We start from the raw sequence: 26,790 nt of genomic DNA on the forward strand, positions 1-26,790 counted from the left end.
TATTTCTATCCCTTTTCCCAAATCTGCCTCCTTGAAAAGAGGCTGATAGCAATAATGCTACTTGCCCTGCCTCATGGACATACCACTGTGAAGGCTGGGGCGTTCAATGCAGTCCTGCCCCTGCAGTGCTTTCAGCTCTTTGGTTGGACTGTGGTGGTGAAAATAGTGGCCTTGGCTGATGTGGAACAAGGGACAGAAGGCAGCAAGTGTGACACTGCACACCACTGAGTTCTCTGGGCTGCTTTGGATGCTGCTCACAAATTCACAGGGAAGAGACTGCAAATAAAAACTGGGGTATGGCAGGAGAATCCTCTCCCATGTTTGATGAGGGCTCTCGTATTTGGGTTTGACTGGGAAGTATTCAAGAAGCTTCTGCCTTGTCCTCCCCTTCCCCATCCGTTCTCCTCTCCCTGTGTCAGTGTGTTACAGTTGCACACAAACCTCTTGCTTATTATGGAGCAGAAAGAAGGGGTGAGGGTCATCTCTGACCCTCTCCTTCCCTTGGCAGTTTGCATGTTAAGTAGCTTGTCCCTACAAGACCAGGCTGCAGCCTGACAGAGCTGCAATTCAGCAGCTGAACAATGTCCAATTATCCCAGCCTGGGGAGCAAGAGGCTGGTCCCCAGCATGTGGGCTCTGTGTCCCTTAGTTCCTCAAACACCCTTGGCCAGGCCACTCATGCCTCTTGGGAGGTTTGATGTGTGTCAGCAGTTGTGGCTGAGCATTCTTGCAAGCTACTAGTGGCATGGTTGTCCAAAATATTGGGAAGAGCTCCATGTGCCCTTTGGCCAGTCCTGTTCACTTCATGCTCTGTGCTGAGACAGTGGCCGGTGGCTAAAAGGGAAAATGGACATTACATGTTAAATGAGATTTCTGTAACCCCCAGTTTGGCTCCCTATATCCTATGTTTGGCTTGGTAACTAGCGGAGATGAAAGCAGCTTAAAAAAAGCACACTTTTTGCTTTTCTCTTTAAATTTCTCTGTGCACTAACGAAGGCTGAGTTGCTCAAATCAGAGTTTGAATAGCATAGAGCAAAGCCCGTGGTAGCCACAGGCTATAGCAAGCTCTGCTCCTGCCACTGTTTGACTCAGTGAGAGTCCTTGGGACACTCCTTTTTCTGCTTCCCCCCTCAGTGGTTAAATGATGCTGGTATCATCTTACTTCCCCCGAAGAGTTCTCAGTATTATTACTGTCTGTATTAATGTTATTAAATGTGAGTGGTCTCAGCTGTTTTCATCACCCAGTACTGAAAAGTGGGCTCTTGCAGCTGTTGGGGAGGTGCCACATTGGATGACAATGAGGGTAGAAAAGAATGGTGCTTGTCCAGCTTGCTTGCCTCAGGCAAGTCCCATACCAAGAGCTTCAGAGGGACATTTGAAGAGCATCAGGGTAGCATTGCATACCTATTAAGGAAGGTTGCTAGCACTTCCTTCTGAGTTAGTGAGGCCTCTATCCCAATATCTGATGTTTTAGCTTTGAAGAGAACATGACAGCCATTTACCAGCTAACCTCTGAGCCTAAGGAAACAGGAAAACTATGCTGCATCTATCTGAAATAGCAGAAGATATTATCCTAAACTGGAATTTGGCCCGGATGCTGTCTTTAGTTCTGTTAATCTTGCAAAAAAACCCAAAACAAAACACACACACACACAAAAATAAACCCCAAAACCCAAGATTTTCTGCAAGACTGCAATCTTCATTTTATGGTCTCTGATTTAGAAAGGGAGAATATGCAATGACACAGCTTCCTCTTTGCATGCTATGGGGCATGTTTTGTTACTGGCTTGTGGAAAGGACTGCTCCTTGCAAGTCACTGGCGGCAATTTCAATTGATACTGGTTTTAGGACCAGGCCTAACCTTAGGTTATTGATAGAAAGCAGTAATAATGCATCCAAAGAAATAGCTGTGAGGGAGAAAGTGTGGCAGACAAATGAAAAAAGATACCTGAGGGAATTAATGGGGAAAAGGAATAAAGGCAAATGGAGAAAGCATTTGAAGAAATCCCAGTGTGCCTGAAACAGAGGAGGGAGAGGTTAGAAAAACTAGTCTGAGCGTAAAACTGACAATATTGGAACAGCTGGAGACTGCCAATGAATGACAGATGAGAGAGGGCTATAAGAAGGAGTAAAATTCAAAATCCTGTCCATTTTAGTGGTGGTGGAGGAGCAGATGAATAGATGCTTTTCTGGGTACAGACAGCCAGAGGATAGATGGGAATAGCATTCATCAGAAACAGTGGAGATGTTCACAGTGCCAACAGCTCTTGTCATCTCAAACTCTTCTTCCAGATTCTCACCCAAAACTGAGCTAGGGTGAGGTGGGGGAATTATTTCTGGCTTCTTGCAGCCCTTGAAAAAAACTTGGGTTCTGAAAGTGCAAGGAGTTTAGTTACTGCATTGGCAATGTTGCATTTTTTCATCAGCTAACTACATTTTTTCATTCTTCCTTTGGTGCTTAACTGATATTTAAATGAGCTCCAGTCTCTGAACAGTTCCAGAGTCTATGGGCATGAGCAAGATCAGCTTTGTCTCGCTTGGATTAGGTTGCAATACTTAACGTTTAAATGTGCTCAGCTTAATTGGCTGCTGAGGGCTTGCAGTGCTTCAGCCGCCTTTGCTTTGGAAGCTTGTGATGTGAATCAAAACTTCTCTAATTTTATAGTCTCAAATGAATTCCCACTTTTCAGTCAAGCAATTTGTCCTCCTTTGGGATAGACCTGTACAAGGAGATGAAATAAGCCTTGCATTTTTTGCCTCTGGAGCCCTTCAGCCATGTACTAGCCCCAGGATACAGGTCTTCTGTGTGTGGCTTGGCTTTGCTGGCTGCAGAGAACTGCAAAGGCAAGGAGATGATTGACTTATTCAGTGGTACTGTAGCTATCAAAATGTAAGGAAGTTTGATTAAGCATGATCTCAACACCCTTTTCCTGAAACGCCCCTTCTTGTGTTTGCAATGTGTTTGTTAGTGTCTCAAAGCCCTTAGTACAGCAAGATCCAGGAATCAAAAAAACAAAAGAAACACAGCCCAGAAACCCAGCTCCTTGGCATTTGCCTTGGAAGAAATGTGGTGCTTTAAAAGATTTTTTGTTGTTGTTGTTTCCTCTTTTCTTGTTTCCCCCAGTCTTTCTTATTCCCAGCAACGACTGCATTTACTTATTTGCCTCTTCCCAAACCACTGGACAGACAGGGGCTTCATCAGGGAGTCGTTTAGCCAGAGAGGGGAAAACAATGGGGCTTTAATCAGGGTGCCTCCAGCAGCCGCTGCTGGCCAGAGGTTTCTCTGAATTCCCAACATGGAACAGTTGCCTCTTTCATGAAGTGCCTGTGGGATGAGCACGGAATTGCTACACCCAAAGGATTTTTAAGCAGCAGTGGCTCTCTGAAAGGAAATGCTGCCGAGGACACCGCCTGCAACACCCCAAGCTACTGGGGTGTCCAGCGTGAGAGCCTTTTTCTTCCAGGCCTGTGCTGTGTTTGCTTTCCACACGCAATCTGTGAAAAGCTCAAGTCTGGAAAGTGTTTAGGAAACTAACTTTTCTCTTAAAGCAGGAAAAAAAAAAAGGAGTGAAAAAAAAAAAGGAAAAGAAAATGTCAGGGGTAATGAAATAGTTTCCAGTGACTTTATGCAGTGTGGCCAAAGTGTTTGTAATAATTTCCTTTAAATTCCTTTTATATAGAGAGAATGAAATATGAAATCATGAAGCAGGAAGCAGTCATCCTGCCAGCCAGTGACATGTGCAGTGAGATCAGAGCAGAGTGAGAAAGACACAAAACAGCAGGAGACTTGCAAAAACCTTTTTTAGTCCCTCTTTTTCTTCCTCTTTTTGTTTAGTGTACACATCCATGTAGTACTAATATTTCTTAACCAAAAGAGGCTGTGGGAACCTCCTGCTGTTCCTTGTCTCTCCAATGGCAGCCCTGAACCTTCCTGTCTTGATGTGTCTCATCTGTCTGTGTTTCCTGATGGATTTTGCAGTCCCCAGATGCTTGGATACCTGATTCAAGTCAAAGGAGACTGTGGAACATTAAGTATTTTTAAATGCTTAGCTATATAATTGCTTTATTTAGCTTTGCAACATTATGAACTCGTACAACGCAATAATAAAAACCACTGCTATTTTCTTTCAAAAGACTTTGCTGTTGCTACTTCTAAATTTGTGAGTGCAATGGCTTTTGCTTTCACGCTAGCAAGATTATAGCATTCCTGTTTACTGAATTCATATTTTTCCAATTCTCTTTTTCAAACCCTGTGTAAAGATTCCTGTCAGGACTGCCCAGGCTGTTATGTAAAAGAGTACTGAGGTTACCCAAGCGCTACCAAATAAAAGTTAAGAAGTTTTCCCAACAAAGCTTGAAATCAGAAGAAAAAGATCTTCTCCCTTTTGTCTACAAGGGTTTGCAAGTTGACAGAGGTGACTTCAGTTGCACCTGAGTTTTTCATTGCTCAAGAGCCTGCTTGGATTATACTCTGGAGAGCTGGCACTGGGCTCCACTGTCTCCCGCCCAAAATGGGAGATCAAGATGCCTGTCTGGAGCCCAGCTCATTTTGAACTGGTTCTTCTCACATTGCTCTGATCAGGGTTGAATTTGAAGTACAGGTGCCTGAGGTAAATTTGCCTGAAATCCAGAGTGTTCAGCTGCAGGGTCTTTATCTGAGCCTGTCCCTCTCTTGGCTCCAAGGGAAGGGAGAGTGAGTGCTCCAGGCCAGGACTCTGCAGATGCAAAAAATTAGAGGCTTTAAAACGTCACTAGCTGAGCACATAATGGATATTCTCTGGATTTTATGATTAGCTGTTGTGTTTTGTTGGCTAATGCTGTTTTCCTGATGCAATTTATAAAGGAGTCTCAGGTCACGGCCAGGCAAGACAGATTCAAAAGCAGATTCCCTGAGAACATCACTATCTTTTGCAACATTTCCTTTGTTTCTTCTGAGCACAACAAGCTTGCTGATACACAGAATCACAAAATGTTAGGGGTTGCAAGGAATCTCAGGAGATTGCCCAGGCCATCCTCCCTGCTGGGGTAGGTTCACCTAGAGCAGGTTGCACAGGAAGGTGTCCAGGTGGGTTTTTAATATCTCCACAGATGGAGACTCCACTGCATCTCTGTGCAGGCTGTTATGATACTTTGCTGACCTCATAGTAAAGGTGTTCCTCCTCATGTTTAGATGGAACATCCTCTGTTCAAGCTTGTGCCCGTTACTTCTTTTTCTGGTATTGGTCACCACTGTAAAAAAGACTGTCCCCCATCCTCCTGACACCCACCCACCCACCCATTCTTAAATATTTATAAATACTGATAAGATCCCCCGTCAGTCTTCTCTCCTCCAGACTAAAAAGGCTCAAGTCCTTCAGCCTTTCCTCATAAGATAAATGTCCTAGTCCCCTAGCCATCTTTGTAGCCCTTTGTTTTACCCTCTCCAGCAGTTCCCTGAGTGTGATTGCCACCCACTCTGACATCTCCCCTACCAGTTTGAGTCCAACAAGACATCATCTACCCAAATGTCTGCTGGCACACTGCAAAACCAAGGGGACAGTTATGAGCTGAGCTGTGCTGCTAAATCATGCTGTTGCACTCAACATTTCCTATCAAGGATAGTGCATAATGCGTGGAATTCATACAACTGACTCCCATGTCTTCCCACAACCTGGGAACCTAAAAAAAGCCTGGGAACCTTCCTAAAACCTGGGAAGGCCCTAATGCTGCATGTATGTCTGTGTACAAAGGTGTCTGTTGCACTTGAAGTGAAACCAGTATCTAAGTCTAGATGTGACCACCTGTGCCAAGGGGATGAGAGCATTGGTCTATACTCCATGACAGCTGTGTCTGAATTTTGTATATTCATATTGCTGCATCTCCCTGCAACCCCCTTCCCACTCATTCAGGTGGGCCCAGAGACACAGCTGACCTGACTGGCTATCCCCTGCCCAGCTCTCCTCTGGTATATGAAGCTATGGAGCAGAAAGAATGGGCAGGACTGTGTGGCAAAATTGGATGGTGCAGGGCTGTACAAGCCAAAGCATCCATTTAGGAACATGCTCCTTGGCTCAACATAGCATGACAGGCCTTCCCAAGAATGTGGTTTTTGGTACCCTATATATCCTTTGAAGTGCTCCAACACATGCTCTCATGGTGGGACAAAAGAAGTGGAAAGGATTCACAAGCTGGCAGAGAAAGGGAGTGCCTTCATTTTGCTCCTGAGGCTCTGAAAAATTTTCCAACAACTTGCAGCATTCTGACACCTTCCCTTCATTTCAGCATACTGCCTTTTGCCATTGAGCTCCCCGAGAAGAACAGGCTGTTTGGCATTGAGCCAACTTCTGACCAGTATAAATCTGGGATGCTGCAGCCAACTGGTGTGGAAGTACTTAAATCTGCATATACAGCAAATGCTCCCAGCCATAAAGGGGCTTATGCTTTAGGCTGTTGAAACAGAAGAACAAAGCAATGTCTGTGTGACTTGGGTACTTGTGAATCTACCTTGTGACAAAGTGCATCTTCCCTGTGACACCTACACGTTTCCCTGTTACGACCAGGGTGAGCCAAGAATTAGCTCCAGAGAAGTCTGTGGAATGCATCAGGACAAAACTGGTATAAAAGAGTGAAAAAAGAACAAAATTTTAGATGAATTTGTCAACAGCATTTCTGTAATTGATTTCAGTTGGCACTGAAGATGGTGGTAGTGTCAACTCCAAGAGAAATAAATTGTGTTGGCCTAAATCTCTGCTGGGATGGACTGCTGAGATAGTATTGGTGAGATTTGATATGTATGTATCAGAGAAGCACTCAAATTGAAAGTTTTGATGACAGTGCTTGGATGGGACATTCTGGAGACCTGAAGACAAGGCATTGTCTATTTTGAGAGTGCTTGACCACAGAATGACCTTCCTCAAATGAAGCCAAGATGCAGGCAAATGTGATCTTTTTTGAAACGTGATGCCCTCTTTGGCCAGCAGCCTTTTCTGCTGTAATTGCAGAAAATGAATTAGTAATGAACAGTGGGAAAAAGCCTTGTGGTAGGAAAATATGGATTGAAGCAGAGAGGTGCAGAGCAGAGAGCAGGAAGAGCCTCAGCTCATTCCTAAATGTGATCGCATCCTTAATATAATGGCTTCCAGGGAAGTCCAGTAGAGAAGCACTACTCAGGCTCTTCAGGCTGAAGCCAAGCACATGGTTAGAGAACACTTGAGAAACCAGCACTGATATTTTGCAGCACATGGCAGGCAAAGCAGAGAGCAGCACAAACATCCTGGGAGCCCTGAGGATCCTTCTGAGGAACCCTTCAGGTTCCAGCCCCTCCTTTACCAGCCAGTGCAGGCTAAAATGGTTCCTGTGATGGGGCAGAGAAATATGGCCTGTGGTTTGTAGTTCACTCATAGCTTATCTTTTTATCCATCACTTCTGTGAACTGCTCTGTGATGCTGTGACAACAGGCAGACACATTTTGTGGATACTTCCTAGAGACCAGCCAAAGCCTGCTGGGCTCTGCACAGAGTTTGTCACAACCTTGCAGGGAACAACATGAGTCAGGATGGGTGGCAGGGCTGTCAGTCCTGACCAAGGAATGGCCAGTAGCCAGGGAAGTCTGAGGTCACCTCTGGGGCATCTGGAGAGGTGATAGGAGGTGTCCTGTCAGGTAGAAAATGCTGATGTCCACACTTCCATATCCCTCTTGGGCTTGAGAGAAACCATTTCCACTTGGAAGTTAACAGAGAGCTAGGGCAACCACGAGGGCTCTGAGCTCTGACAGCCCTGCAGTCTGTATGCTTAGGAGGCAGCAGTAACACGTGTTTTTAGCCTTCCTCCAGACAAAGCAGGGTATGTCTGAAGGGGTGGATATCCATCTTAATATCTGAGGAGAGCCCTGAGTTCCCAGCATGGTTTCCTGTCCTTCTGGCAGGATTGGCAGCTGCTGGTTTGGAACAAACAGCCTGCGTGTCCCTGTGAGAGCCAGGGCAGCTGGAGGTGGATTTGTTTTCTGTTGATTTCATGGCAGTGTTGCTGCTTCAGGCCACTGCCTTGGTGTGAGGAACAACAACATCCTAGAGGAGGCACCCAGTGAATTGCTGACTGCTCTGCGGCTGCTCGGTCTGCATGCCCAGCGTGAGAAGCAGTCAGACCACCCTGGTGGCATCAACAAAGCCATCGTGTTTGCTGATATTTCAAGGGAACAAAAGCTGGGAACAGGAGATAGGAAGAAAAGTCTTTGATCCAGACTAAAGCTGCAGTCGGGAGATACAGGCCTGAATTGTAAATACCAGATCTAAGTGCCTTTTTTGCTGGAAAGTGATTTTAAACCTCAGTTCAGGTACCAAAGGTGGGGTTTGAATTTGGTCCCCATGGGAAGAAAATTATGCAGAAATTTGAGTGCCCTGTGAAATAAAAATTGAAGGTAAATTAAAAAAAATCTGTGAGGAGATGAAAGAAGTTGTAAGAAAAAGAATTCAAGAAGTTTGGTGTAAGTGACTGGTGAACAAACAGAACATCTTTTCCAATTAATTCAGGCCTCCCACATCCCACCCCCTCAACATCCCTTCCCTGAAATGATCAGAAATAGTGCAATTTCTCCCCAGATGGCCTCTGGGTAGCTTCTTGCCATTATTGTGGTATTTGGTAATGAGAGAACCATTCAAGAGGAAAAAAAAAAAGAAAATAATTAGAAGTAAGACAAAGCCACAGAACGTGAATCCAGTTCCAGACATTCCTAGGCACAGGGGTACTGAAGTCTGGTCTTTTGGTACAAGGCTAATTTTTAGGACTATGAAATCAAAAAGGTTGCTCCAACAGTCTTATCAGCACGTCCAGACCTTCAGCACCTCTTGAGGTTTAAGTACATGTCTCCAGATTTTGGCTTAAAGTTTGAGTAGGAAGGGACTTTCTGGTTTGGTGGATGCCTAGGAGGAATTGAGCCTCTCTCAGAAAAACACATCTGTGTGAGATTTTCAACTGGACTTTCTGTGTCAGCAATGCTGATAAGCCAGTTGCAATCTCTCTGTGCTTTACCAACTTCTGAACTTTTGAAAGTAAATTTCCATTTACCAGGAGTTCAGACACAAGAAACTGTCCATGTGGTTTAGTTTCAGAACAAGAATCAAATCTGTGGCCCTTAACATGAGCTCTTCCACTAACTCATTGCATGACCTCAGGCTGCCAACTAATTTCTGTTTCTCATTTTTTGCACCTATGGGATGAAAAAAATACTTATCCTCTGCTAATTCATGACTCTTTGCCAAGAGGTCAGATTTTTGCTGATGGAAGCAAAGCACATTCTGGGAGACTGTGCTGGGGTTTTATCCTCACAATGGGGGATGTGAGATACAAACAAGATTTAAAATGAGAGTTTTTTGTATCCTGAGGGTTGAAAAGCAAACCATAGGACCCTGGCCTCCTCTTTCTCTCATTCATCAAAAAGAAATACATGTGATATTCTGGGCTTCAGCTTGCAACGAGCAGTGGACAGAGAGGAGCAAACACTAGCCAGTCTCTGGAAAAAAAAAGTAGAAACTTCTCTTGAATAATTCTACAGAACTTTATAATACACTGAAAATAATGATATGGATGTGAATATTTTTCACTGTCTAAACCCAAAATATTCGAGTGCTTCTTCTTATCCGAAACATGGAACCGAATCCCAGCTTTTTGGTGCAACATGTTGATTCTCTGCAATGCATGCTTTCCCGTTGGAAATTCATTTGAATGGATGACTTTCAAGTAGCATTTCTTCCCACATGCTTTAGTATCCAATTTTAACTCCAGCTGCTGGTTGTGGTTGTCCCTTGCTGTAGTGAGTGCTGGCACTACGTGCATTCCTGTACAGTCAGCACAGCAAGCTCGTCCTGGGGATCTCACTCTGGCTTAAAAGGCATCGCCTGATAACAACATGGGAAGGCTGGCAGGATTGTTTTGTCCTTGTCACAGCAGCCTGTGCAGAACCATTCCCTACAGAGTAATCTCCTGCCTAATTTAAAATACCCAGGCATCGTGGCTCCCACCCTTCCTTTGGTAAGGCAATTCTCCAGCGTTATACTGTGTCTCACTCTTAGGAGGTTTTTAATACCATTCAGCCTGAATTTTCCTTTTTTTGACTTCATTCAGGCACTCCTAGTGACAAGCCCTTGATCATATAGATCAGGCCCTTTCCCTCAGTGGTATCTGTGCCCTGTGCAGGCTGCTATTGTGCATGTTTGCTTCTCTCCTGGTAATTTGGGCCAGCTGTGCCTATTTATCACTTCTGCTTTCTTCTTCCTTGCAAGTCAGTCCCTGTAGAACATTAGAGTTTCTGCTCCTTTTCTCTTCCTCCTCCCCATATTCAGCACAGTATCCTGTTTTCCTTGTAACTGTAGTCATGCTACAGGGCTAAAACATTCAAGGATTTTTCCATTTATAATGCCCACGCCCTTTTCCTGGTCAGTGCCTTGCTTAAGAGAGATTGAGGTAATTCATTCATGGGCAGCAACCAGTAGTGAAAGAGAGGGAAAGAGTGACAGGAAAATGTGAGCTCAGTGGAGCCTCTTTCTCTTGTACAGTCCTTCATCAAAGTGAGGTTTTGCTCCCAGAGCTGCTTTGGAAATGAGGTCCCATCCCCCAGAGTGCTCACAGGTTTTAGCTGGCACTGCCAGCTCCTAGGCACCTTTCAGAGAAGCCACTTTCAGACTGGGATCACATAGGTTGGAGCTCCTAAAAAAGCATGGGGAGGTCTCCTCTCCCAGTCCCCCATCCTGCTCTACTATAGAGGTATAGTGGGATGCATTGAGAAGAAAAAATATGTCCAAAAGATCAAGGGATATTCTCCTCCCACTCTACTTTGCCCTAGCAAGACTGCATCTCAGGTATTGCATCCAGTTTTGGGACAGGCAGTTCAAGAGGGACAGGGATATACTAGAGAGAGTGCAGCAATGGGCAGCAAGGATGATTATAAGAGATTGGAACATCTGTCTTATGAGGAAAGGCTGAGAGACCTGGGGCTGTTTAGTCTGGAGAAGAAAAGACGGAAATGGGATCTTATTGATGTTTACAAATATCTGAAGGGTGGGTGTCAAGAAGAAAGGGACAATCTCTTTTCAGTGGTGCCCTGTGACAGAATGAGGGGCAATGGACACAAAGTGGAACACAGGAAATTCCACCTCAACATGAGCAAAAACTTCTTTACTGTAACAGTGATAGAGCACTGGAACAGGCTTTCCAGAGAGTTTGTGAGGACTCCTTCTATACAGACCATATGGACACTTTCCTGTGTGACCTTCCTAGGTGATCCTGGTTTTGGCAGGGGGATTGAACTAGATGATTTCCAACCCCTAAGAACATTCTATGTGATTCTATGTGAGCAGCAGCACAGCTCCAGATGATTTTAGCTGTGCAGGGCACATCTTCTGTGGCCAGGAGTGCTTGCTTAAATATCAGCACTGTGAATTTCAGCAGTCCCGGTCAACTTCTGCTATGAGGACATAGCTGGGCTTTTTCCCTTTGCATAGCAGACCCACACCAGTCATCCAGATTTTGCAACTGCACCTTGAGTAAGAATTTCTTCTAGTGAGGAAAGCTAAGCCCCAGTTTACTGTCTTGCAACTCCACAGGCTCTGCCAGACTTGGGGCCACATCTGCTGCTGGCTACAGCTGCATAAAGATGGAGTAATTTTGCCAGCTTCTGTGGCAATTTACACCCAGAGACTGGAAGTGTAACCCTTAGCTTAGTTTATACAGTGACACAGGAAGGTGACCAGGATATAGTAGGAAAAGAAGCAGAAAAATCACTTTAGAGCAATATATATATTTTGAAATGTATGGGATGAAAGTCATCCCAAAGGACCATTGAGACTCTAAGGTGCCCCTTTTTGGTTTTTACCAGGGGATCTAATTACCTGTTTGATTACTGCTAGGGAGTCCTTTGTGAACCCCTTTCCCACCCCACCCATTTTGGCCATAGTTTTAACTAGGTGTGGAAAATACTGAGAAACTCTATTTCTCCAGTCACTCCCTAGGCAGAGAAAAGCTGCTTGCAGGGAAACATGTCCTAAGGCAACCCAGGTCTTTGCCCTTTGCAGGAGGAGATGAGAGGCAGGTGGCTGAAATGCTGTGGAAGGCAGGCAATGCCACTGCCCTAGCTGGCTGTGCTCCTTGTCCCCTGCCCCATCCTGTGTCCCCCCTAAGGGGGAACCTGTAGTCACATGTTCCTGGGCTGTTTGTCACACTGTGCAGGCAACTAATAAATACCTGGTGGCATCAGGGAAAAGCCCACCAGCTTCTTTAATGGGCAAAATACAAACCTTAAATGCCCTGCAACGTGGGGAGATCCGAGATGGTGTCTGGTTAATTTTTCTTTTCTTTGCTGGGGCAGTGGCTCTTGCAATGGCAGTCTGGGGAGCTGAAATGCTTCAGCTTGGCCTAAGCCATCCTGCATTTGCAGTCTAATTTCTTCACTGTTGATGAAACAGTTCTGGCAGCAGTAGCAACTCCTTCATTAGAAAGAATAAAAATGAAGGCAATGGTCTTGTGTGAAGGTCTTGGCATCTCCCACAGCTTGTGACAGCGCTGCTAGAGCACGGGGACCGTGGCTGTAGCTTTGCTTTTGTGAGCTTACATTCCTTAGCAGTGGGAAATCAGCAGCTGTAATTAGTCTCTGATGTTCTCTGCTAATAAGTGATTTCTTCTTTGATACTTGGAAATACTGGCATCCCTGACACATACCTCTGTTGTTTTGACCCCTTATCTCTTCTCTACCTTCCTCATTGAGAGGGACCCCAGATGTTCTTCAACATCCCTATGAAAAAAAGGAAATCATCCATCCCTGCTTCTCCCCATTATATCCTCGTCTCCACCACTTTGTTGGGTTTTTTTTTCTTTTTTTTTTTTTTTCCCTCCCCCACCCGCCGCTATGTAGGAAAATGGCTCCTGGTAGTCCTCATGGAAAAGGACACACAGACATATGCCGGCAGGAAGCCCATTTCCATTTGCTTTGGGAGGATGAGGGGCCTGACATCAACAGGAAGCGCTGTGCCGCAGAGCTGCTCCTGCCTCCGAGCCAGGGGGGCCTTGGAAACAATGTCAGCTCATGGTGTAGGAAACACACGCACGCTGGTGTTTGCAGTGCAGAGGAAATGATAAGCAGTACCTGGTCTGACTTGGAGTAGAGATAGCGCTGAGAAGGGGAAAAAAAAAAATGAAGGGGAAGGGGGAGGGGAGAAAAAAGGTTGTTTTTCTTCACACTGGTTCGGAGGATGTCCTTTATCAAATGGAAAACAAAATAAAGAGCAAAATATGGAATGTGTCAGGAATCTGTTGGGGGGCTTGGAAACTGAGAGTGCAGTTGGGAAGTGACTGGATTTACTACTTTAGGAACAGCTGGGTATTGCTTTTTTTTCCATTGTTAGCACTGGGAATGACCCTCAGTTTGATAACCCCTGGCATGCATATTTATTGAGAGATGAAGTGAGGAGGAGGCTTGTAGTCCATGTGGAACTAGGGGAATTTTCTGTGAGGGGGAAAAATCATGGGGACAACTGCTCCCACTGGGAAGACAAGGGAGTACAAAAAAGAGTAACCTATAGAAAGATATCTGTCCTGACTTGTCACTACTAGGTGAGCAGATAAAGGTCTCTTAGGGGAACAAGAAGACAAAATCATGCTGTAATATTTTACTCAGCTTTGTTTCTTTTCCCCTCTTATTAGGGTCTGTAAAAGCCATATTGCACCTCTTCCTTTCACCACTGACCTGATAGCAGTAGTGTCTGTCTGTGACACCCTGACCCCTCTGGCAGGCAGTGGCAGAGGAGCAGTCCCTGCAGGTTAGCCCTGGAGAAACCATGCCGTATGCTCTGGGTACATCTCAGCAGTTATGTGCTGATATCCTGGGGTGGAGGTAGACACAAACAGCATGGCAGGAAATAGTTTCTTCTAAACAATCCCAGCCCAGCATAAGCCTCTGGAAGGCTGGGAAGCTGTGTGACACCATCTGCAAATGCTGTTCTGCCTCCTCTGCTGTCCTTGATGATTCTCACAGGCTTTGGAGAGTAAGCAAGTTGCCCTCTTGCAACATATGTGAAATGATGATCTGCCACAAGGCTGGCAGATGGAGCAGTGCTGGATTCCCTGCTGTTTCTGAAAGAAGCCCTGGAGGTGCAGCACCATGTCCAGATGTTTGTGTCAGGCTGCTCATCAGCTGCTTTTAGAGCTCTTTACTCTCCCTGATGTATGGAAAGAAAAATATGATCTCTGTGATCAAGGCTGTAAGGTATGCTTTAGAGGGCTGCAGCATCTGAAGGTGAAGAGGTGTAGCCAAAATGACCCACACCCCATGGGCTACCTTTCTTGACTAAACTACTGAGTGAAACCTATCTACTGAGACTGGTAGTCCAAGGCTCTGGACTTGCTGATGGAATAGACTTCCAAACCAAAAGCCTTCCTTAGCTGAGAGCAACTATTTCACCCTGAAAGGCCTTAAACACAGTAGCAACATATAGGGCAATGCACTTGCTAGATGCACTTTGCCTGGGACTGGAGAACACGGAAAATATCAGTGATAATGACTTATTCCCTGGCTAGGTAGGTAAGCTTCAACAAGCAAGAGCATCAGCTTGTAGTGATGTATCTCCCAGACCTGTGCCATCAGCCCAGAGAGACTTTTGCAACTTTTAACTCAGTACATACCACCTTCAGGATTTAGGCATTGATTGACACCTTATTTTAAAAAGCTATTTCTCTAAGAAGGTTTTTCCGCTAATGCTCATGAAATTCCTCATGCATGCATATATACATGCACAAATAAATATATTTGTATAGGTAAAAATACATGCATATATGTGTGCACACACACATATGTATTGATATAGACATAGATATACATTTATTTATGTATAGAAGCATGTCTATGTGTCTGACCAGGTGCTGCTTCTGGCAGAATTTTCTCCATGCTGCTTTGACACAGAAATGGAGCCCACAAGCTGTGGTGATCCTGTGCTCTGGGCATTGCATGGGATGGGTAGAACAGCATCTCATTTCACCAGACAAACATCAGCAATCCCAGTCACCCACAGCTTAATCCGCTTCAAATAAAGACTGACTTGTTTTCAGCCTTCTCTGAGCAGGCCTGGGAGGAGCATTTCTAGGTGACCTTCCACTGCCAGCAGTAGTTTTAACTCTCTACTCTGTGTTGAACTTCACACAATCATTTTATGCTCCCATAAAGCTGGTGAGAATGCTTCTATCTCCTCTACACTTTATTTACTAGCATTTGCATGCCGTGGTAAGAGGTAAGAGAGAGTAGAACAAACAGCTTTTTATTTTATTTTATTTTATTTTATTTTATTTTATTTTATTTTATTTTATTGTATTTTATTTTTTTATAATCCTTGTGGAAAATGCTACTGAATTCAATGTGTTTTGGCTTTTTTTTTTTGTATGAATGTGGTTCTTTGGGTCAGGCCCAGACAGCCTTGCAATGAAAACTCGCAGACTAAATATATCCTCAGCAACTGAGCAAAGATGGAATGGATTTTGTCCTGCTTGGCTTCAAACTGTAATGACTGATTATTGCTAGTGCCTTTGCATGTTTGTTTTCAATCAAATTGACATCATAAAGCCTTATTTACTTTTTCTCAGAAGTCTGTTTTCATTTGCCTTTCACTTCTCATTTGCAGTCTTTACAGGTTTGTATTTAGGCTCCTCATCTGTCTGTGATACATAACGTTCCTCAGCAATATTCCCTGCTCTTTGCCTGTAGTTGTTGACTATCCATAAAACAGGCCATTTGGAATAACCCCTGGAAACTGCTATATCCACTCTTCACTAGGAGAGCCCTAGAGGCAAGATCAGTGAGAAGCCTGAGTTAAAGAACATTGCTGCATAAACTAGTGTCAGTCTGCATCAGTTCATCAGTGTGACAGAAGGCAAAATAAAAAGATAAAAATATGTGCAGTGAGATGCAGCTGTGCAATTTTTTTAATTGCTTTGAACTGGAAAAAGTTAGATTTAGTTTAGGCATCAGGAAGAAAATCTTCACTGTGAGGGTGGTGAGACACTGGCACAGGTTGCCAGAGAAGTTGTGGCTGCCCCCTCCCTAGAGGTGTTCAAGACCAGGCTGGATGGGGCTGTGAGCAACCTGATCTTGTGGGGGGTATCCCTCACCATGGCAGAGTATGTGGGACTACATAATCTTTAAGGTCCTCTCCAACCCAAACCATTCTGTAATTCTATAATTTTTCCTGAATCTTCTCAAGACCACCTTGTAGTGAAATGAGGCAACCAGGTGCCACTAATTACCAGGGAGTGGCATGAGCTTGTGTTAAACCCACCTGTGCCTGATTAAGGTGGGCCCCAATTGCGCATGAGCAGGATTAGGGGGCCAATAAAAGGTGAGGCTTGAAGCACAGGCTCAGCTCAGTCCTGAGCAAGCCAGCAGAGAGGTTAGTTGAATCTGGAGCAGTAGCACTGAGCCAGGCTAACCAGTCCTGAGGGTGACAGACTCAGACCACTATTTGTGCACTTCTGCTGGGACACCTGTTGGACCTCAGAGCACTGTGCCTTAAGAAAGGTTCGTCTTGCAACACCACCTATTTGGGAGTTAATTGCTTACTTTGCCACCAGTATGTCATCACTATGAAAGTGGACTCAGGATTTGTCTGACAGTGAGATGGCATGACAGAACAGCCCAGAAACTGCAGACAAATCCTATATCCTGTAGAGATTGCTGTAGACTTCAGTGTGTTCAGGTGGTGTTTGTGAAAGGTGCAGTACATTTCAAAAGTATTTACCTAGTAGCTGGCATTTTTTTCAGGTGCACATCAAGATCCAAGCACACAGGATTTCTTTCTAACAACCCAAAAAAGATTCTTTATAAAGAGAAACCTTTAATCCCTATTCTGGCACACTAAAGTGTGTGTCAAAAAGGAATAAAGAACAAACTAATACCGAAAGTCAAGTAGTAAGTATATGTGGATCCCCTTGAATTACCTTTCTCCAGATTCTGAGATCCTAACAGTCTTGTGTAAGAGTTTTCGCATGTCAAGGGAGTTGTTGGTTTGTGCACTCTTTTTACAGTCAAGAAATGGGTGTATATAGAATACAAATTACATATAGAGTAATTCTGGAACTGTAAGAAACTGAGCAAGTCTGCATCCTCTAGCAGGTCCAGGAAAAATATAAAGACTGTGCAGTGTTTGTTTTCTCACTTTCTCCTGAAACTCTTGTAAACAAAAACATATAGGTCAAAATCTGTTGAGAGAAGGAAAAAAACCTTAGAAAGCCTATATATTTTCCTCACTTAGTTGCCAGAAGTTAAGTAGGTTAGTGTGGCTTACATTGGTGCTTGTGCTTAAGAGGAGCGTGGAGAAAAGAAGGAAAATACGCTACTGTGTGACACCTGCAGACCATAAGCTTGTTCATGGATGAAAGACAGAGGAAATGCAAGAGATGTGAAATAGAGCCTATATCACTGGCTGTCCCTCCCAGCTCTCAATGCTTACCTGCACTCTTCCTTTGCAGGCTGCTTCTTTTGGCTTTTGTGAGATGCTGATGCATTGCCCCACTCACTCCTGTGTTCTGTCAGAGCTAATGCAGCCTTTGGATTTGGTAATGTTTTTAGTATGTGTCATCAAAAATGAAGCTGTTGGCAGAATTTCTGTCTCACAGTGCTTATAGTATCTAAGCATTAACTGAGATGGATATCAATTCATTATGTGCAGCTTCAAATATATTATGATCCTTTTTATACTTATACCCAAGTCCCTTTTCTGAGATGACATAAATTGTCCTGTTACTGCTAATGCCAGAATTAAGTGCCCTGAGTGCAGTGGTGAATGATATCCACCCTGATCTGCTGTGGATCAGAGTTGTTAGGATTCAAATGGCTAGCTGAAGACATGCATAGCTAAGACATGACCTGCCCTGCAGAACCTAAGCCACTGTTTTCTGGGGTGGCTGGACTACAGAGTCATAAAAATTAGGAGTGGAGATATCCTGTTCAGTTATCTGGTCTTTTTTTTTTTTTTTTTTTTTTTTTTTCCCAGGAAACCCACAGCAGGATGTTTTCCTAACAAAGCTGTTCTAGTACTTAGTACAGTCTCTTTTCAAAAGTGCCTGCATGACAGAATTTGCCAGCTATGTCAAGGTGCTAGTCACGTTTCAAAGGGGCATGGAGATTGCTGGGGTTGTGAGTCAGCATTGAACATCTGCTTGTGTGATGCTTTTTTAGGCTTTCTTTGATACATGTTGTCAATGAGCTGGCCAGGTGTGTCACAGGTTCTTTCATTTCTGCCTGGAACATGACAGTTGTCAGATCTGCTCTGAAAAATCAGGTGTTCCTACATGTCTTATTTGGATGTGTGAGATGTAAGCTGGGAATAATATCAATGGGGAAAAAAAATCTTGTTAGTGGTGCCATTGACTTCATTCAAACTCACACTGGGCCTGCGGGCTGAGTTGAAATGCATTTGCTTGGAATCAGTGTGCCACATCCAAAACAGTGCTCAGCTGTTCCAGTTCCCTCTCAGGCCACAGAGGGTGATGGCTTGCAGCATCTGACAGATTCAGGATCTGTTTTTCTTATGTCTTTGCCCCCCAGAATCACAACTGCTTTCAGGATAGTGCTTTCATGGTAGAGAGGGGCACTGTTGTGCTAACCTTCATGACACTGCAGAGACATTTCCTACAGAAGTAGAGGGGGGAAAAAATACCATAAAAATGAAGCGTGTGACTTACATGGTGATTCAGTTATGCTGTCCATGCAGACAGGATCACCTCAGTGCCAGCTACTCATCTCTTTTTCTATGGTTTGGATTTTTTTGTTTGTTTGCTTTTTGGTTTTTGGTTTGGTTTTGGTTGGGTTTTTTTGTTTTGGTTTGGTTTTATTATTTTTTGTTTAATTCTGTCTATGTTAGCTAAAGGGGAAGGGGAAAGGAGAATTCTAACAAGGTGATCTGTTTTTAAACCTGGTTGGTGGTGTTTAGCTACCTCATGCTATTTAAACACAGGTGTGTGTATGCACATGGGGTGGAGGGGAGTGTGAGTGGGAGCTGTGGTAGCTCAGCACTCACAGCCAAACTAAACACTGGAATTTGATGTTAAGACAGTTTGCTTTATTTTGGTTTTTTGTTTTGTTTGTTTGTTTTGTTTTATGTGGGTTTTTTACCTTCTGTACAATGAACTTAGTGCTGGTGAAAAGTATGCATAGACACCCTGGACCCTAAAGCCTAATCTTGTTAGGTCTGGGACACGCAAACTCTCCCCATCTCCAGCTCTGCCAACACCCTTCATCTCTGAGCAGCAGAGATCCTCTGCAGTGATTTCAGATTCTGTGGTCCCTTCCACCCCTGGCCACCACTGGAAAGGACACAGTGGAAGCTGAAGGAGATGATACCTGGAGGCAAGACAGGATTTATCCTTAGCTGACATGGATTAAGGCTTTGCTTTAGGAAGCAAACTGGAATCATGAGTGTCTTGCTGGACCAGGGTTTTGGCAAGCTGAGGGAAGGAGAGCACAGTATGACCTCCTGCAGAGGTTAAGCTCGTGATTTAAAGTAGGAAGCATCAGGAAATGCAGAAAAATGTCACATCAGAGATACTGCCTCAAGTAAGTTGCCATTTATACAATGCTGTTCCTTTCCTGTGATTAGGAGGCCAAGTTAATATATTCGTATGGCTAAAATGTGTACTGTTCTGTTACTTTTCTTTGTACAAAATAACAGCTCTTGCTTAGTACAAACTGAAAAACCTACTTTTATAGAGGAAATATTTCCTTATTTAGTAATTTAGATTGAAATAAGACTCTATTTTGACCTTTATTGACATAGCATGGTAGGAAGCATGCACTACTATTAAGGGCAATAGAAAACAATTTAAAAAAATACTAATATGTAACAAAACCAAAATTGTGAAGTAAAAAAGCCCACAACTTTCTTATTTATTATGACAAACCATTCATTTTGGGGAGAAATAAATACAAAACATGCCCCGAACTATTTCCTCCAAGTCAAACATCAAAAAGTTGGTGTTTCAGGTGAAAAGAAAGGTCTGCATTTATTGTCATGTTTCTTGAACTAAAAAACCAAAACAAACCAAAACAACAAATTAGTGAGGACACGAAACTTCTTCCATGTGGCATAAACCAAGCACTATGGAGGACCTTAGCAGCTTGGTCACTAATTTTAATCCTGGCAAAGAGCCCTCTGAGAGAACAACAGATGGATAAAGACACTGCTATTCAGTCCAGCTCCACAGAGTGTGCCCTGAATGTATGACCCAGTCTGGGTTAGGTAGCTTTAAGGTCAGTCTGGCTGGGTAGCCAGTCAGTTGGGTAGCTGACTTAGCAGACTTCTCTCAAGGGTCCTTCTGTAGCCTTTTGCAGACCAAATGTTTCTTCTGGAAGGTGGCACTGGAGGCTACAGGGTGCTGGTTACTTCTCTTAGACCAGGCTCTGGTGAGAGAGCGGGAAGCCATCTTCCCACCCATCATTAGAAGGAGTGACTCCTTCTCCTCTCAGTGTTCCCTCCTACTAAGACTGCTTGGTGATTTGGTTGGGTGTATGCTTAAAGATGTCCCTGTCTTTGATGCAAAATGCTCAACCCTGTGCTCAACCCTCTGTCAAGCAGTCAAAGAGTGAGCACCCTGCTCGCTGGTGGGGGGATTGTGTGGGTGGTAGCACCATGGCTGGAAAGGAAAAAGAGAAGGGAGAGAGATTTCTCACCTGGCAATGCTGGGAGGTGAGAAGCTCAGTGCACATTTTTGGCATTGGAAATCAGTGAGACTGGGGCTGATTCTGACCGAGCAGAAGCTGGGCACATGGATAAAGGAGGTGACATGAGCTGTGGTCATAGAAAAGACCCTGGTGGAGGTGAATGTCTGCATACACTGAGCTTGGAGATCATATCCAATTAGAGTAGAACGAGTTACTGCCACTGCCCTTCTGGTTTATTTTTGTCTAGGGGAAGAGAAGTATTGTCTTTTGTGTGCAGCATGTTTATAACTCAATTTCCTTTCTGACTGGTGCCTTGTTCCACACTCTCTTCTCCTCCTCCATCTGGTTTCTATTGTAGTTTTAAATGAGGACAGTTTGGCTGTCTGGCAGAACAAGCAGGGTCTGTGTGACACCAGCTGTCTCTTCCAACTTCTAAGCCTCCAGCACAGTTTTAATTATAGAAGTGTCAAGATTGGACACCCCCCCAACCCCCCCCCCCACCCCTTTTTCTGTGCTTGCACGCACATGCACAGCCCCAGCTACAAATCCCCATCCCTGTCCGATCTTCTTTTGGCAGAGACCCAGCTCTGTGGTTTACGTGTGCTCTGTAACACCGATAGAGTCCTTCTGTAAAGCACATGCCACAGTCTGTCCTTCCTCATGTTCAGGGTTGATCACCTCTTTTAGGGTGAACCTCTTTTTTAGTCCATCAGGAGCCACGTCTGAAACAATCAAACACCTCAGAAACGCCTGGCAGTGGGAGGGAGCTGCTCACTGCCATGCCAGCCTCACCTCCCCCAAAATGACCGAAAGACTCAGCTTTGTAGGAGATCAGAACTGCTGATTTCAGAGCTGCAGGTTCTGCTCAAAGAAAACATTTATTGTGTTCCAGTTTCACACAAGCTCTGCATTTAGGGGCTTGCTTTGCGGGAAGCTGATGCAGGCCCTTCACCTCCAGGGATCTGAGGTCAAAGTCTGTAATTTCTGGTTGTAAGTGAAATGTGTCCTATGTGGTTTGCATTGGTTATTTGTTTGCTTTTGGGGTTTTTTTGTTTGGTTTTGCTTTTTTTTTTTCCTGACATCACAAAACCGACACACATTTTGGTGTAACTGCTGTTTCTCTTCATAAGAACTAAAGACTTGGTATTGCAGGAAATCATATACATGATGAGTGAAAGGCACTGGCCATATGTGAGAAGAGCTGGGAAATCCATGAAGACTGCAGGGGTGGAGTAAGAGCTACTGGCAGAGCTTGGTGCATATTGTCTATTTACAGTCTATAGGTTGTCTCTACTATGAAGTCTTCACCCACTTTAAAAAATTTGTTTAATTCTAAATGTTTCATAGAATCATAGAATCAGTTGGGTTGGAAGGGACCTCTGAGATCATCAAGTCCAACCCTGTTTGCTACAGATTATTCACCTCAGGCCCCTTTTTTTGCTTACCCATCCTCAACAAATGGATCTAGTGTTCTCAGGTTTGTGTATGAGGTTTGCTTACCTGCTTGAGGCCTCTTGACCTGATTTATCACAAGGAAATGTAAAATTAGGCAAAAAAAAATTAGTGTGATTTAATAGGTCTTCCTTTCAAGAGGTCAAATTAGTCACAACAAACATCAATGACGTATTTTAAGTTGGTGTGATTATTTTAGCACCCAGATTTTAATAAGCATCTAATATAAGTTGCTGTGGGCATGGACTTGGATTCATTTTTTGTGTCAGCTAGGCACCATCATATGAAGTTTGTCTATATGAAAGACTGTTCAATTTTTAAACAACCCTTGTCATGTGGCTGTCTTGATCAAATAGGTTTTCTGTTAAATTAAGTCTTCTTTTTCTAGGTAGCATGGAGCTCTTCACCCATTCTCATACCCAACTAGATGTGAAATACACATGTATCAGAATAGCTTTCATTTTTTATTATTTACGTTAGATTTATTCCCAGAGACTGCTACCAAAATTGAAATCTGCATATGCCATGTATACATATTTCCTGCCACAAAGACAGTATAGCCTGCTTTTTTTTTTTTTTTTTTTTTTTTAATTTCTAGCATACTCACCATCATATGATCTGAGTTGACTGCTGCAGTTACAGATAATCAGCTCTTACTTACTCAGAGATAGGGAAGTCCTTTTTCTTGATTTGTCACTTGGGCTTTTCTTGGAAGGCTTTTAAGGAAATTTCATACTTCTCTTTTGCCCTGTCTCTTTCCACATCATCTAGTCCTTGTAGGAAGTAGGTGCTGTAGGCAGTGAAAGGAGTGTTTCCCATGTTCCTTCTGGAAGGTGGTGATGTGCCTTCTCCTCACAAGTCTTTGAGGAGTGAATCCTGTGACACTGTGACTGCTGTGGATGAAGCTTTTGCTTTGTAGACTTCACCTGATCTCTATGTCAATGACATGATTTCCCATGAACATTGTTGTAGGAGGCTAGAGCCCTGGCCAAAAGCCCTGCTGTTAGTCTTAGCCCAACATCTTGAGCGTCTTAAAAATCAGTCCAAGGCCTTTGAGTGACACATCATGACTAAAGTACCTGCTCAAAAGTATATAAAGTGATTTTTTCCCTGTTCTTCTGCAGGGGCTTCTTTAACTGAGCAGAATTAGTCTCTTGGGATCACTCAGGCTTCCAAGTAATCACTGTCACAGTGTATTTCTGCATTTGGGTTGCTCAAAAGAGAACAGAGGGGCACACAGGAAGGACCTCTTTACCTCCTTCAGTATGAATTAGGAGGCAGAAGGGTTCCTTGACTGGCTGGGCTCAGTAACAGTGTGTTGCTGAGCCAGGTAACAGCTTGAGAGCCCTCCTCACCAGAGCCTGTGCCCTGGGCTGCTAAGAGGTTCCACCACTGGCCCCAGTGGCACCCATGAGAAATAGAATAATGTCTCAGCTCTTTTTTGTTCAGGCTATCCTAGGGGTGCTGCCTTTGGATCCCACCTGATGCAGCACATGTCAGTGCGGTCCTGAACTTCAAGCAGGACAACTCAGGGAAAGCCCAGCCAGAAGCATTATCTCTGTGGTTATGCAAAGATGCAGCAATTGCTATGCCTGGCTTTCCAGTCAAATTTTTGGCTTAGTCTTCTTCTTCCACACAAGTTTCCGAATACACAGTGCTGAGGAGTCAGAATTATAGCAGGGGACTTTAACTTCTGCATTTACTGACTTCAGTGCTTGTGGCTGTGGGAAGCACTGCATTAACTATACAGTAGTTTCTAGCACCTAATAAGGAAGGGCTCTCTTACTGTTATTGTTATAGCTGGGCTTGTTATAGTACTGGGGATGGGGAGGCTTGGCCTGACCAAGAGGATGGGTTTTTCCTATACCTACATAATGGGGAAAAAATAAACATAAGCTTTGGGTCCAGGTCTGGATGTAAATGTAGTGCCTCAGGCTTGGCTTTAAGGCTGGTTAAGTCTTTGGCTGGATATGCTGATGGAGTTCTTTTGAAGCCAATGTCAGATTTTGTCAGTGTGCAGATCTAGTCAATATTTGAACTTCATACCCCCTCTGAGGGAGTTTATGAGCACTAAACTGTGGGTATGTAGGCTTATATGGAAGTGTGAATGCCTTTCTGATTTTTATCCAAGCCAATCAGTCTTTTTGGCACAATTCAGCGAGGCTGGAGCTCTATCTTGGGGAGGGGGGAGGTTCCCAGGACTTCATGCTTTACCTCATGCTTTCAATTAGAATGAAATTGCTGCTTTTTCTGGGAAGAAATGAAAAAAGGGAGAGGGAGAAAACCTTTCCACCTTTCTTCCTACAATGTTTCTGGGACTTCAGGATCAGTCATTGTCATATGTCAATGAACATGGCATGACACATCTGAAGCATATCCTCATTTTGCAAATTGGCTGCGGCCACTCTGTGGGGTTTCTTCTTTGTTTGCCCTGTATTTCTCCTGTTGCTGTACCCTTGTCTACATCTGCAGTTGTTTCATGAAACTGTGGTGACTTGTGGAAATTCCTAGAGTATACTCACTAGGCATCCTGCCTTGCTTTCTTCTCCTAGTCCCCTACGTGCTGAAGAGCTGTGCGGAGTTCATTGAGACTCATGGCATTGTGGATGGGATCTACCGGCTCTCGGGAGTGACATCCAACATCCAAAAGCTGAGGTAAGGGCAACCTGTCTGAGTGCCAGAGAGCTTGGTGACATGGCTTGGTATATTTCTGCTGTTAGTCCCTCAGCCATAGACTAGGGCCAACAGATCTCCGTGCTGATGATGCAGGAGATAAGCTGCTAACAGGGAAATACAACATTTCAGGGATTAGTCCATGACAAAGAAAAAAGTTTTCTCCCTCTCCATGTACTAATGGTAAAGGCCTGGGGAGTCTCAGCACGAGTGCTGAGTTGTTCTCTCTCACTTTAAGACAATGCAATCTCTTTACATCAGTGTGGGGTCCACTCCCAGGATTTCCCTGTAAGGGAAGCCAGAGGCCAGTTGAAACCCTGGAGCCTGATCCTGGAAGACAATCTAGGCCAGGCTGCAGTGAAATCTTTGTTTTCCAGTTTGTTTTTTTCTCTAGTTGTAAATGAATACTTAGGGAGGAGTATTGGGATGCAACAGTCTACATTGTTATATCTCCATATTGTTACAGACAAGAGTTTGTTTCTGACCAGTGCCCAGATCTGACACGGGAAGTTTACCTCCAGGACATCCATTGTGTGGGGTCACTCTGCAAGCTGTATTTCAGGGAATTGCCCAACCCTCTCCTCACTTATGAGCTCTACAAGAAATTCACGGTGAGACTCCTTGCTGTTCTAGCTCCCCACTAACTCACAGTTGGATGGGGTACAGGTTCCCCCACGACAGATGTTTGGGATTATCTCCAGTGTCTGGGCTGCTGGTGCATGTATTGCTATAAGCCCTTCCCTTCTCATCTTGTGCTGAATCTTTCCCCCTCTCTTTGTTTCTTTGCCCCATTTCATGTTTATTTCTCTCAGTTTTTCTGTTGTTCCCTTCCCTTTGTCTTACTCATTTTTCCACAGTGTGGCTTCCCTGCTGTTACTCTTTCTCTCCGCTGTGTATCTCTTCCCAGAATTACCAATTTTATTTCTTTTCCTCATTACTGTCAATCACCAAGAGTCTTCTGGGTCACCTGGGGCTTGTGATCATAATCACAAGGTGTGGTTTCCTGTTCCCTATCCCTCCGACAGTCTCTGACACCTGTGTAAACTGATTGCTTAGCCTGTGTGTAAAGCACTGACTTTTCTGCATCTGTAGCATTTTTCACACAGTTTGTCAAAGCCCAAATGATGACACAAGTTATACCAGTTATGGCATATCAGGTCCCTCATGATCATGTCATAAATACAAATGGAAGTGGAAAGTGGCAGCTGGCCAAGAAGAAATCTCTAACCTTGTTTAAAAGGATTATAATTCAAAGAGTAGTAACTCAATTCTAAAAAACAACCATAGATTATACATGGATGCAGTTGGAGCCTAGGAGCAGGCTGCAGGAGAGCAAAAAAACAAGACCACAAAGCCTGAATTTTTAAGAGGGTTGGCTAATTTTGATGACAGATAATATTTTATTAAAAGGTGGCACAGCAAGCGATGCTTTTTAAGATTGCCTGCTTCTTACCACTCTAAATCTACTTTCAGTTGTTTATGCCACCAATGAATTTAAATCCAGTCATTCAGGCTGAAGTTTTATGTGCCAGAGGTGCGAATTTTCAGCTAAAAGCATTCAGTAGCTTCTTAAAACAACTGGGGTGGGAGGATGGGAAAGACTGTTTCCTCAGTATTGGAAACATCCGTCCTTTGTTAAGAATTTCTGTCATCCTACTCTTTCCCATTTGTGGGGAGGTGAAGGGGACAGATATTGCCAGAACTATCAGGTGTTGCAGAAGAGAAGTTTTGCAAAATCACATCAGAACGAAGCAGAGAGTGACAAGCAACCTTAGCTTCAGGAGCTGAGGTCTGCAGTGCCTCTGTCCTGGATCAGGCACTTCCAAGTGGCAATGCCATGGCACCAGAAGCACTGGGAGAGGTCTTGTACAAGGTCTATGCAAGAAGATGATGTCCTCCAAAGACTCCCTCTTGCCCTCTGTGGGAAGAGGCAGGCACAGCCATGCAAGGGGACTTGCTGCAGGGCAGTTCCATGGGACTAGCCAAGCAGCAAGCTGC

At 44.1% G+C, this 26,790-nt stretch overlaps 1 protein-coding gene across 1 annotated transcript in view; it reads left to right on the forward strand.

Moving 5' to 3' along the window:
• The window catches only part of ARHGAP31 (Rho GTPase activating protein 31), a 63,300-nt gene that overhangs the window by 13,205 nt on the left and 23,305 nt on the right, over positions 1-26,790 (forward strand). Inside the window, exons 2-3 of the mRNA XM_008498609.2 lie at positions 24,672-24,774; positions 25,259-25,403. Coding sequence (XP_008496831.2) covers positions 24,672-24,774; positions 25,259-25,403 — 248 coding nt within the window. The remainder of the gene's footprint in view (positions 1-24,671; positions 24,775-25,258; positions 25,404-26,790) is intronic.

This window comes from Calypte anna, chromosome 1 (assembly GCF_003957555.1).
Source record: "Calypte anna isolate BGI_N300 chromosome 1, bCalAnn1_v1.p, whole genome shotgun sequence".
In the NCBI taxonomy this organism is placed as follows: domain Eukaryota; kingdom Metazoa; phylum Chordata; class Aves; order Apodiformes; family Trochilidae; genus Calypte; species Calypte anna.